This window comes from Acytostelium subglobosum, assembly GCF_000787575.1.
Source record: "Acytostelium subglobosum LB1 DNA, scaffold: scaffold27, whole genome shotgun sequence".
NCBI lineage: Eukaryota > Evosea > Eumycetozoa > Acytosteliales > Acytosteliaceae > Acytostelium > Acytostelium subglobosum.
In genome coordinates this window covers 358,871-371,488 of record NW_012236506.1, presented here as the reverse complement: position 1 = coordinate 371,488, position 12,618 = coordinate 358,871, and the positions used below count along the sequence as shown (strand labels likewise).

Sequence of the window (12,618 nt, the reverse complement as noted above, 5' to 3'; positions counted from 1 at the left end):
ACTTTGCAAATAGGTTTGATCATATGAGATCCTCTTTCGACTTTATTGGAGGCTCACAACTCTCCGACGAGGACAAAAAGAGATTAATCATCAATGAATTCATCACCATGGAGAAGCCCTATTTGATCAAACTCAAGATCCTTATTGATGTATTCAAGATTGTCCACAGTTATGCACCTCAATGTGTTACCACCGAGAACATAGCGAATCGAATCACCTTGGATCAAGTTGATCATATGAGAGATGTGATCAACAACATCTATATGCATCACACTAAGCTTCTAAACAAACTCCAGGATAGTGGATCACCCATCATTGACGACAATGCCATGTTTATGCAGGAATACACTGTTTTCTACTTCTACAGTAGGGCCTCAATCCAATTGCTAAAGAGAGTTCAGCAGATATCTAGCGCGGAGGAATTGCTTCACACTATTGCCCAGACACACATGTGCAGTGCATCTAGCTTCCCATCACTTCTCCTCATTCCCACAATGAGGCCAATCAGCCACTGCATGCTGCTGTCAGAGTTGGTCAAGTACACCGATGATTCATCTGAGAGGGACACGTTATTAAGTGCGATATCAAGAACTAGACGATACATTTATACGAAGAAAATTAGAGACTTGAGTACAAATACCACTCTCAATGATCCACTTCAAAGTCCTCCCATTACTCTGTAGGTATTCATTCATGCATGAGAACGAGGTGCACTAACTCGAAGCACTCATTCTTCTCGCTAGACTTATGGGCACAATTAGAGAGGAATATTGTATTGCATTGGCACGCGATAACACTTCATTGGTCATGACCATAATGGAAGAGATGAAGTCATATTGGCAGGAGTCACCTTATGGAGTTGAGGAACTTGTGTCACGCTTCCAACATCTGTTCGATTCGAATCAGTTTCGAAACTCAAACTTTAGTTTGTCCATGACACGAACATTGATGGAACACTATCCACTTACATCCAAGACGTTGATCGACATGATGGTCACTGCTTTGGAAGTTCATGGTAATATTGAGCTGTGCCAAGAGCTATCACGTCGCTCAGCTGAGGTATCCACCATCAAGGTCATCGTCGAGTATGCATTGGATCCACGATTCATACACATATTCAAAGATCTTCAATCAAAAATCATTGAGTTGCTGACCATGGACCAATCATCACACCCAATCCAACTTTACAAAGTGGCCAACTTTGCTGCTATTCATGATCTGAAGGACATATTCAATTATGTTTTAGAGGGAATTATTAAGACTGATGATATCATAGAGTTCGGACGAGTCCTGGATACAGTGTCCAAGGGCAAATATACATATCCCTTGAATGTTATAAACAACATCATGAGCTTTATCAATATCAACAACAATAACAACAACAACAACAACAACAACAACAACAACAACAACAACAACAACAACAATTATAATAATGATGATGACGAAGACAACTTTGACTTTCAACTAGAGGAATTGGCAATTGGAAGAAACTCAGACAACATATATGCCTATTTATTGGATACTGCGCTTTCTCATGGACGAATGGAGAATGCAGTAATCATGATAGACAACATAAGATTATATCTTCCTCAAACTCGAGGTGGCAAGCTTCGTGTGACAACAATCAATATGGAGCAGGACAATGATTGGCTTCAGCTGATCGACATGCTACTTGGAAAATCTGAGTTTCTTTATCTCAACATTGACAGCATATACTCTGATGCCATCAAATACAGACGATTGGATGTAGCCTATCGATTGGAGGGACTGTCACTCAATCACACTGGACCTCGCATTGAGGATCCAAGCAGAGCATTGAACACTGCACTGGGCATGGTGGTTGGTCAAGGTGCAATCAACGAGGACTTGGTGGTGAGGGTGCTCAGAAACAATCCCAAACATCTATTTAAGGCGATCAAGATGAATGCACTCGAAAAACTTCAACCAGGGACACAAGACCTACTTCTACGCACAGTTCGTGATGGACAACTCATCTTTGACATGGATCCACTTGGTATCTCTGCAGACTCTATCAATCTATTGACGGTCCATGAGCATCAAAGGGACGATAGATTGAGTGAGCGTATGATGCTCCAAGCAGTAATATTGGGTGATGCTGAAATGTTATATTCACCATGGCTAGACTATCGAGAAGTGTTCTTAACAGCATGCAAGACTGGACAACCTGTCGAGGTGATACGATCACTCCGTCAGATGACCAAACTTGATATAGCACCCATCATCCAAGATTGTTTGGTACATCTTCTCAATCATACCAAAACAATGGATCTCATCCTTGACCACTCGTTCGACCAATGCATTGAGGCCATCGACTACATTCTTTCCACAACTGAGCACACCCAGCGAGTTGATAAGTCAATTCTTGGACACTTCAATTCATCTGATGTCTTGAGATTTTGCGGTCAGACCAAGTCGAAACCTATTGATGTCAGCGTGATAGGATCAAGACTGATCAGATTCATTTGGAGCAAGATTACACAACAACAGAGACGCGATTCAATGTTCATCAATTCACTATTGTCATCAGAGGCCGCATCAAACAGCTTCACATTCTATCGCATAGTGTTGGAGGGCTTGTTGGAGGACAATCATTTCCAAACACCATTTATCAACGTTCCAACAATACCAGAGGTCACCAGAAATATTCAATCATACAGACGATACTCTGACATTCGATCAATCATCAGATTATTCCATCCATTCAGTTTCAATCCAAAGTATATCTCACTAATTATCCAAATGACCATTGCACAAGGTGGTGAATATCAAGCACTCTTCAGTGATCTTGGAATGTTGGGAGTAGAATATTTCCCCAAAGAAAATCTTATAAAAGGAATTAATCCAATTCTGGCAGGTTATAATGATCGAATTCACAGTCTAATCAAGTTGACAGACAAACCCAAGCTCATCTAACACAATATATTTAAATACATCTTATACCCTTTGTAATAAACCATGAAAATACTTTATATATATATATTATTTTTTATTTAAATTATCTCTCCAGATTTATTTGTTTGTGATTATTTTGAAATTGAGCTCGAACAACACACTTTGACGAACAAAGATCAGAATCAAACATATATTAAACAGATAAAGAAGAAGTAGAAGAAGTAGCAGAAAACATAGAGGAATCAACCATGGTTCGTTGGATACCCTTCCTTAATGTACCACTGCATCGACGTCTCGAGACGACAGCAGTGGTGTTCTACTTGATGATCGTGCCAATGTGCATGCTGTTTGCATTCTATGCATTGGTTATCCCGCTGTTCTGGGGCCTCACCATACCCTACCTCTTCTGGATGCTGTTCATCGACGACAGATGGGAGCATGGCGGTCGCCGTCTAGGACTGGTGCGCAATCACCGCGTGTGGAACTACTTCAGAGACTACTTCCCCATCAGTCTGATCGCCAGCACCAAGCTGGACCCCAACAAGAACTACATCTTTGGCTCGCATCCCCATGGCATCATCAGCATGGGCGTCTTTTGCAACTTTGCCACTAACGCATGCGGCGTCGATCAGAAGTTCCCTGGCGTCACCATCCATCCCTTGACGCTGGCCTCCAACTTCAAATTCCCCTTCCTCAGAGACATCCTTATGAGCTTTGGCATCTCATCAGTGAGCAGAGCAGGCTGCGACAACATCTTACAATCTGGTCCTGGTCAATCAGTGTTGATCGTCGTCGGTGGTGCAGAAGAGTCACTAGACGCGCATCCAGGCAACAATGAGTTGTTGCTCAAGAAGAGAAAGGGCTTCATAAAGTTGGCATTCGCTCATGGGTAAGCATTGTGTTGATGATCATGTGATGAGATGATCTTACTTACACACTCATTCAATCACTCAATCAATCAATCAATCAATGATCATCAGTGCATCATTGGTACCAGTATATGCGTTTGGCGAGAATGATATATTCGATCAGGTTGACAACCCAAAGGGTTCATGGATTAGATCACTACAGACAAAGGTGATGCAGATCACTGGTATTGCACCAGCATTGTTTAATGGACGTGGTATATTCAACTATGACTTTGGTCTACTGCCACATCGTCATCGTATCGTATCTGTGGTTGGCGAGCCCATCGATGTACCAAAGATCAACAACCCATCAAAGGAACTTGTCGATCACTATCAACAACTCTACATGGACGCACTATCAAACCTCTTCCACAAGTATAAGGATGAATACGCAAGCGATAGTGATGATCTAAAGATACATTGATCATTCAATCATTCAATCGAACGTCAACAACAATCCTCCAACTCCCAACACAAACAATCAATCAATCAAATGAACTAAAACTGTATATTGTATATCTTTCGATCGATGGACTACTAGTAGCTGATCTGTGAGGGACCTGGTGGAGGCGAGGCGCCATCAAAGTTCTGATCAGTGAATTCTTCACCTCTGGCCCTTTGCTTCTGTTTGATGAGATACCAGGTGAGACTACCAATTGCGGCTGCAGCGATGAACACCAGTATGACAATGGCCGACGACAAGAAGATGCTGTTGTCAAGTATGCTCGATGTTGGATTACAGTTGAGTTGTTGTTCGTTGGTTGGATTGATTATCAGCGTGTAGTCTGGGTCAACTGTACAGTTCTTGGCAAAGTAGGGTACGAGCAATGATATGCCTACCAGTCCTGTGCTCGTTGAAGAAGACGATGTAGTTGTTGATGGTGATAGTGATGTGCCGTTGGAGACTGAGCTGAAACGTATAGTCTTCCAGACACCATCGAGTATGCCCTTGTTCAGGAACCTGGCAAAGAGGGTTGACATACCATCGCTCGTCTTGAACCAGAGCAGCTCTGGTGAGGTATTGTTGTTGGTCTTGCTGTTGGCGCCACTGTTGCTACCATTGTTGTTCGTACCATACTCTGTGATAGAAGGCTGTTGTTGACATCCTGCGGGCACCTCTTTGACGAATGTCTCACTCTGGAACACCAACTCTAGATGATTGGACTTGGACTCGAATGGCCAGTCAGTGATCGATATCGTGTACTTGAGTGAGTTCCTCGATGTGGACATCTGGACATTGCCAAATGTGAACTGACTGGCGTCTGCACTCTGTGTGATGTACACATCCAGCACGGCAGAGTTTGGCAACACTAACTGGTATCTCCACTGATTGGTCGACGACATGTTGGTCTTGGTCCAGTTAAAGTTCTTGAGATCGTAGTCGACGAATGGCTGGTCCGAGTCTGGTCCAAGTTCCTTGATCTCACATATATTGATCTCGTAGGATGTTGTTGAATCACTTGTGATGGTGGATGTTGGAGTCGAGTTGGAAGGTATCACTAACCAACCATTGTTGTTGTCGCCCTCAGATGAGGAATACGTCTCATTACAATAATGACCAGTCCAGTTGGTATTACAATTGCACACACCAAATATACAATATCCATTATTGCTACATGTCTCGTTGTCACACTTGTACTCTGTATATGAGTTAGTATGCACTGTGACAGACCACGCGGTACCTCAAGACAACATACCTTGTTCATAGAGTAGTATCATTGGATCAGCAACTGGACGTCCAGACACGGATACTGAAACAAGGTCAGAGATGTTGGTGGATGGACTGGCTATACATTTGATTGATTGATGATCCTTTAGGATGATGACACTGATACATGGTTGACCTCCAATGTCAACTGTGATACTCGATTGATTCGAACCAAAGCTTGATCCATCAATTGTAAGATTACCACCTCTTTGCGGGAGACTTGATAGGAATGATATTGATGGAGGCAAGTATTCAAACTGTTTGTTTCCTGTTGAATACTGTCCATTCGATGTCAAGACCATGGAAAGTGGTGTGGCCCATCCTTGAGGAACTTGACAACCGACCAAGTTTGTATTGATCACTGTAACATTGCAATCATACTCTCCAATCACCATAGTAATATTCTTTCCATCTGTTGCCTCAAGTCCAGTCACATTGACCTGTATCAATCCTCCATCAGTTGGTGCGGAAATAACTGACTCTATGAATGGACCTAAATAATAGATTGATTGAATACGTTAGGTACGATGATTGATTGATTGAATTATCAAGGTATTATACCTTTGAATGTTCCAACAATCTTTGATACATTGTTTATCTTGAAAAGGACTGGTAGATCAAAGTAGTTGCCTGGCTGCAATGTACATTGTAAGGATATGTCTGATGGATATCGAACATTGGTACATTGCTCCTCTCCAATATATACGCTGTAAGGTGATCCTGTCAAGTTTGATCCAGTTCCCTCTATCAACACTTGTCCATGTCCAATGCTCTGCACTCTTGATACAGTAGGGAATGATTGGCATTCTGCGGCCATCGAGTCATGTGAGCATACACATGCATATGATCCATCGATATTCTTACAAACGAATCCTTCACCACATACTGATGTTCCAGTCTCACATTCATCAATATCCAAACAACTATTATTACTTGAGATGTAGGTGTAGCCTGGTCGACATTGGCATACATATGATCCTACAGTATTCTCACACAATGAGGTTCCACAGATATCCTTATTCTTCTCGCATTCATTGATATCTTGATTGATTGAATGATTGATTGAGTGTTAGTCAAGGGCCACAAGGGTGGTACATGATGGGACTTACCGATGCAATCTGATCCACTCATCTCGAAACCGTCTATACATCGACATTGATAGCTGCCAGGCGTGTTGAAACATGTGGAATGCTCTTGGCATTGGATGGAAGTGTCTCGCACACATTCATTAATGTCTTGACACAATGATGATCCATTGCTTGGCGCCTCGTATCCTATATCACATTGACTACAATCATTGCCTTTGTATCCTTGGTCACATTTGCAGGTCACATCATCACAATATCCATGCTTGCACAACACTGTGCACTTTGAGGAGTAAGCTCGCAGTGGACCGACGTCCATCGTCTGATTGAACACCAACGTGTAATTGTCCGACTTGTCGCCGTTGAAGTACTTGCAGTTGAATGAGACATTGTTGCAGGCGGTGTTCATGAGCACCTGGAATGAGAATGACGCGCCACGGCAAGCAAAGGTCGAGACACACGCCTTGTCAATCGGGATGACATCGGCGAATGGATAGCTGGACGAGTCGAACAGTGATGTGGAGGACGAGTCGCAGCCATCCACAACGCCAGCGGGGTCAGTGTCATTGGTCATGAATGCACCCATCCTCCGTCGTTTCGATCCCTGGCACTGAGTATAAGCCAGGTAATTATATTCAATAATATTCAATTCGATATTACTTGATGATTCCATGCCCACTGTACCATCAATAGTTGGACAAGTATTATTCCAAGGATTGATATTCGATAATAACTGAAGTGAGTTCAATAATATATTATCATATTTATCCTTTACCAATCCTCTCATGTAATATACTGAGTATCCACTATATAAACACTATAATTGTTTGATTGAGTAGATGAGTGAGTGGAATAGTTCCAGTGATTGATTGATTGAGTGGATGCCATACCTGAGTGAGTTTGATTGTTGTGAGGCCAGAGTCGCGTCCCCGGCACATAGATATATCTTCATAATATTTTAAGTTGTCTGGACATATCGAGGTCACTTGTGTGATCCAGTCGCTGGAACTAATAAATAATAATGATAATAATATTAATGTAAAGATATTATATATTTGTCTTGTTATATACATTGTTGTTGGAGTAATAATCCAGGAGTCAAGGAGTCAATCAATCAATCAATATTAGAGAGTGAGTGATTGATTGATTGAGTGGATGGATGATGGCCTTTGCTAAGCTGTGACTTGGCTGCTATCCAATGTTGTTGATGGTTGTTGATGTTGACACCTGTGAACTGCCTGTTGCGATTCGATATTCCACCTCTTACTCACTCCATTTATAGAGTGGGAGGGATACGGAGTTGAACGTCCTTGAATGATTGTATGTGTGTGTTTGTGTGTGGCAGGCAGGCAGACACATCCGGATAGCTCGTCGTATTTGGTCGCGTCCATCGGTATCCTCTGGCTGGCAATAATGTGACTATATATATAAGGTGTCCTTATTTATATATACGATAATGTAAGTGATTGGACGTAGAGGGGGTGGTTGATGAGTGGAGGGAATGGGGTATGAGTTGAGTTGTGTGATTGATGGACATGTGTGTGTGTGGTGTTGTCGTAAATCTTGTGATTGAGATGTATAAGTTGTGTGATTGGATGGTATCGTATTGTGTGTATGTGTTGCATCGGTAATATACAACTGTTGGCTGATGAACAGTGATGTGCTTGCTTTAAAGAATGATCTGAAGATGAAGATGTTGGTCTAGTTGTTTGTTGTTGACATGCATGATGACGCTGATGTTAGAATGATTGATTGACAGCAACATGGGCGTCATTGGACCACTATATCTGATGTATGATCTGTTTTGTTCTCTTCTCCATCCATCCATTCATTCATCTTTAGATTAATTGATTAAAGTTGATTGAATGATTGAGTGAGTGACTGAGTGATTGGATGATTGATTGATTGGAGGATGTGGAAGTGTCGATTGTGTTGCTTCGTGTCATGTCATGTTGATAACGTATTGAGTTGATCTGGATGTATGATTGTCGAAGGGGTCATTGACTACCATGTGTACTCCACGCTCACCAACTAACTCAACATCATCTATTCAGAGTTGGTATAGTATTCCAATGATTTCTCCAGGATTGCATCGATGTTCAGATCCTTGATCTAAAGGTGTCAATGTTTGATTGATTGAATGGGTGAGTGAATGAGTACGATCCAACCTGAATCGCCGCTGGTGGCTGATGATGCTTACACTTAGGTTCATAGTATAGTTCAGAATGTCTGCGGCAGATGTCTTCTCCAAAATGCCTTGTCTCTTTGTTTGTAATATTGACAGTGCAATAAAGGCCATGTAGTCCAATGATACGCCAATGATCCTATCCCAAACTCTGTACAAATATGTTGTTGGTAGGAAGCATGTGAAGTATGTCTTGAACCATCTTTGAGTGATCGTTAGTATGTGTGATTGATTGATTGATTGATTGAATGTGTGCTGGCGGACAGACATACTTGGTGCTGAACTGCTCGACGTGTACATTGTGTAGATGGAAGTGGTCCCAAAGACTCTTCTCATACAGCTCTAACAGTCTTGACAATATGTTGATCTGATGGTATATGCCAATGTCCTGCATGAGTGTGGTTGATTGAATTAGAATGCTGCCACGCCACGCAACGCCACACAACATCACATACCTTGTGTCCATATTGCTTCAATGATCTGTTCAGGAAGCTGTTGAAGCACCAGAAGGCATCGACCTCGGTGTCGCATACATAACAGAATACCTCGGCTATTGCTTTGAGATGCTCTTCAAACTGCATGCCATAGTCATCCTTGCCGCTGCCACCACCACTACTGGTTGCCACCAAACTGTTTGGTTGTGATCCAGAGTACTCACTCAGTAGTTGTTCAATCCTTCTATCAATGTCCTGATTGTCAATATTGTTGTTGTCTTCCTTAACAAGTGGTGTGGGCAATGTGTTGTTGTTGGGAATGGTTGTGGAAGTTGATGATGATGTTGTGTTTGTTGGTGGATTAACCATTGTATGTGACATACTACTACTGTTGGTGGTGCCCTTTGAGTTGCTGTTGTTGTTGCTGCTGTCGAATGATGTCATACCATCATTTGATGATGGTGACATTGATCGTTGAGATGATGAGCTTGACATGTTGCCTTGATCAGCGTCTGTGATAAAGTACAATCCATTTTGAAAGTTGAAGTATTGCTCCTTGACATGATATATGATTGCCAATGAGCTTGCTGCTGAGTCCCTTGCATCCAACACCACCTGTTCATCAGAGTCGATCGAGTACTCATTCAGTACATCCTTCCTATTTGATTGATCAATTGATTGAATGAATGAGTGAGTGAGTATGACGCGACAACACCAACGAACAACATCATCATCTTCATCATCATACCATCGTTGAAAGAAGTTGTCTGGTAGGTTGCCACGCCGCACTAGACAGACGGCGTGCTTGAGGTCTTCATACTCGATGGTCCTCTGTTCATGTATAAAGTCCGATGTCTCTTGATAAGATGATGCCACACCTAGTAGTATCTTCCATACTCTGCCTCTATACTGAGAAGGCATCTCGAATAGATTGCATATCTTCTTCAACTTGTTCAAGTCCACTACTCTATGCTCAAAGATTGCCTCTAACGATGTCTTTAGTTGGCCACCTTTAAAACCCAATGTATTAAGATATGCTGTTCTAAAGTCTCTCTTCATTATTAGTTGTGAGTGATACTAATAACTCAACTACTTTCTTGTCCACCTTTTCAAGTTCATCACCAAAGACTTTGAAATGAGCCATCTTGTGGTTGAAAGAGGGTGATGATCATAATTTATGGGACAGAATAAATCAAACGTGGTGAAGTGAACCAAAGGTTACATCTCGAGTATGTATTTGTAAAGATAATTATGATTGGATTATTATTATAATATATATATATATATAATAATTTATTATTATTGGAGCAAGAAATCGATGTTTGCTTGTTCCAAAGATAAAAACCAGGATTGTCCTATCCATTAGTTGTGGTTCGGAATCGAATCGAAAGCTTGCAAGCAATGCGTAATATATATGTGTTGAAATGACCTTTACAAAAAAGACGAATCAATAGGTGTCGCATGAAAGAGGGAGCAATAACCTCATTGTAATCAATCACTGACTTACTCTATCAACCAATCAATCAATAACAAGCCTACACTTCACCAATTGGCCCGATGCCCTCATCGATCAACTTATAAATATATATATACACTTACACATAAACAAAGATGAAGAACTTTGATGATGATGATGTTGATGTTGAAGCAAATGCTATCATCACCAGCAATAATGACAACAATAACAATAATATAGATTATAATGATGACTATGTTGACTCTGGAGGTGGTGTAGTACTGGAACAGCCACATCACTATCAACAACAACATCATGACGACAACATCAATAGTAATAGCATTAATATACAACATGATGATCAATCACAACAATCACAACAATCACAACAACAATATAGATATTTCCTCAAGTTACATAGACTCAATCATGGTGTATCATACTTGAATATAGTGGCTAGCTATGTGGCCTCATTCCTCAGCATCTGTTTCTTTGTCTTTATCAATGTGGCTCAGCCTCTAATCCTATCAAACTCACTAAACATACCAGATGACAAGCAAGGCAAGTGTTACGTGAAGTGAACATGACGGCGGGAGTGATGGTCCAACCCATTCTTACACCTCAATCATTCAATCATTCAATCAATCATAACATCCAGGCTCAGTCAGTGGCGACTTAACATTCTACAATGAGATAGTGGTACTACTCACATCACATGCTTGGGGTCTGATGAGTGATCGAATGGGCAGAAGAATCGTTTATGTACTTGGACTGGTGATTATGGGTCTGGGCCTGGGCGCCTACCCTTTCGCCAATCACATCTGGGTGCTGATGATATTCCGCGCGGTGTTTGCTGTTGGTGCAGCGGCCGCCTCATCAATGTTGTCGGCGGTGCTGGGCGACTACGTCCTCTTTGAGGACCGCGGCAAGTCCAGTGGCCTGCTAGGCTTCTGCGCCGGTGGCGGTGCAGTGCTCGGCTCGCTGGTTCTCCTCAAGATCCCCAACTTTATCGATAGCCACTCTAATGTGGGCATCACAATGTCGGCCCAGCTCACATACTGTCTGACGTCGGCCATGGCATTCTTTGGCGCAGCGTTCCTCTGGTTCGGCCTGCAGCGTATCAAGGACCTCAAGGTGCATCAGGAGCGTGCCAGTGTGATGACCGTCGCCAAGGAGGGTCTTTTGGCCGGCAAGAACCCCATCCTCTCGCTCTCCTACGCAAGCGGCTTCATTGCCCGCGGAGACTCGGCCATCGCCACAACATTCCTCTCACTCTGGATCTATCAATATGCTCTAGCACACAATGGAGGCAACAAGATCGATGCACTCTCCAAGTCTGGAACGATCACGGGCATCGCCCAAACATTCGGACTATTCTTTGCACCCGTGGCAGGCTACCTGTGCGACAAGCTGAACCGCATTATGGCGATGGTGGCCATCGCACTTCTGGGCTGCATCGGCTACTACATGTTGGCATTCAACAATGACCCTCTGTCCATATCATTCATGGTTGGTGCCTGCATCATTGGCTGCACTGAGACAGGAATGGTCGTGTCGTCTACCGCCCTGGTCGCCCAAGAGTCACCCAAAGAGTGTCGAGGCAGTGTCGGTGGCTTCTTCTCATTCTGTGGCGCCATTGGCATCTTGATTGGATCAAAGCTTGGTGGCATCTACTTTGACCGTTGGAACGGCTTCCCCTTCGCCCTGTTTGGAGTGTTCAGTTCAATGCTGGCCGTCGCCGGCGTGGTCGTCTACTTCTTTGACCGACGCAGGCAGAGACAGACCGGCCATCCTGCTGCTCAAGAGTCGCCAAACATCAGTTCACTGGCGCCAGACAGTGCGCCACTTATCGAGAAATAACAACACTCACTTGATGATGACCACCGAGTGAGTGAATGAGTCATGCGACAACAGGCAAACTGTTGT

At 42.8% G+C, this 12,618-nt stretch overlaps 5 protein-coding genes across 5 annotated transcripts; 3 read left to right on the top strand and 2 right to left on the bottom strand.

The window, feature by feature from the left end:
• Nucleotides 1-1,632: 1,632 nt before the first annotated feature.
• Nucleotides 1,633-2,937, top strand: SAMD00019534_105180 (hypothetical protein; the record flags this gene model as incomplete). The annotated part of the gene is made up of 2 exons (XM_012894356.1): nt 1,633-2,741; nt 2,901-2,937. 2 exons carry the CDS (start codon nt 1,633-1,635, stop codon nt 2,935-2,937), a joined length of 1,146 nt encoding a protein of 381 aa, XP_012749810.1.
• A 227-nt stretch (nt 2,938-3,164) lies between these two features.
• SAMD00019534_105170 (hypothetical protein) lies at nt 3,165-4,248 on the top strand (the record flags this gene model as incomplete). The annotated part of the gene is made up of 2 exons (XM_012894355.1): nt 3,165-3,805; nt 3,897-4,248. 2 exons carry the CDS (start codon nt 3,165-3,167, stop codon nt 4,246-4,248), a joined length of 993 nt encoding a protein of 330 aa, XP_012749809.1.
• A 113-nt stretch (nt 4,249-4,361) lies between these two features.
• SAMD00019534_105160 (hypothetical protein) lies at nt 4,362-7,203 on the bottom strand (the record flags this gene model as incomplete). Its single annotated transcript, XM_012894354.1, has 6 exons — nt 4,362-5,464; nt 5,522-5,611; nt 5,690-6,025; nt 6,094-6,166; nt 6,239-6,573; nt 6,642-7,203. 6 exons carry the CDS (start codon nt 7,201-7,203, stop codon nt 4,362-4,364), a joined length of 2,499 nt encoding a protein of 832 aa, XP_012749808.1.
• A 1,460-nt stretch (nt 7,204-8,663) lies between these two features.
• On the bottom strand, nt 8,664-10,295 carry SAMD00019534_105150 (hypothetical protein; the record flags this gene model as incomplete). Its single annotated transcript, XM_012894353.1, has 5 exons — nt 8,664-8,729; nt 8,818-9,004; nt 9,075-9,190; nt 9,258-9,894; nt 9,985-10,295. 5 exons carry the CDS (start codon nt 10,293-10,295, stop codon nt 8,664-8,666), a joined length of 1,317 nt encoding a protein of 438 aa, XP_012749807.1.
• A 546-nt stretch (nt 10,296-10,841) lies between these two features.
• On the top strand, nt 10,842-12,546 carry SAMD00019534_105140 (hypothetical protein; the record flags this gene model as incomplete). Its single annotated transcript, XM_012894352.1, has 2 exons — nt 10,842-11,253; nt 11,351-12,546. Coding segments are annotated over 2 exons (1,608 nt in total), but the record flags the coding sequence as incomplete, so codon positions are not given.
• Nucleotides 12,547-12,618: the final 72 nt, after the last annotated feature.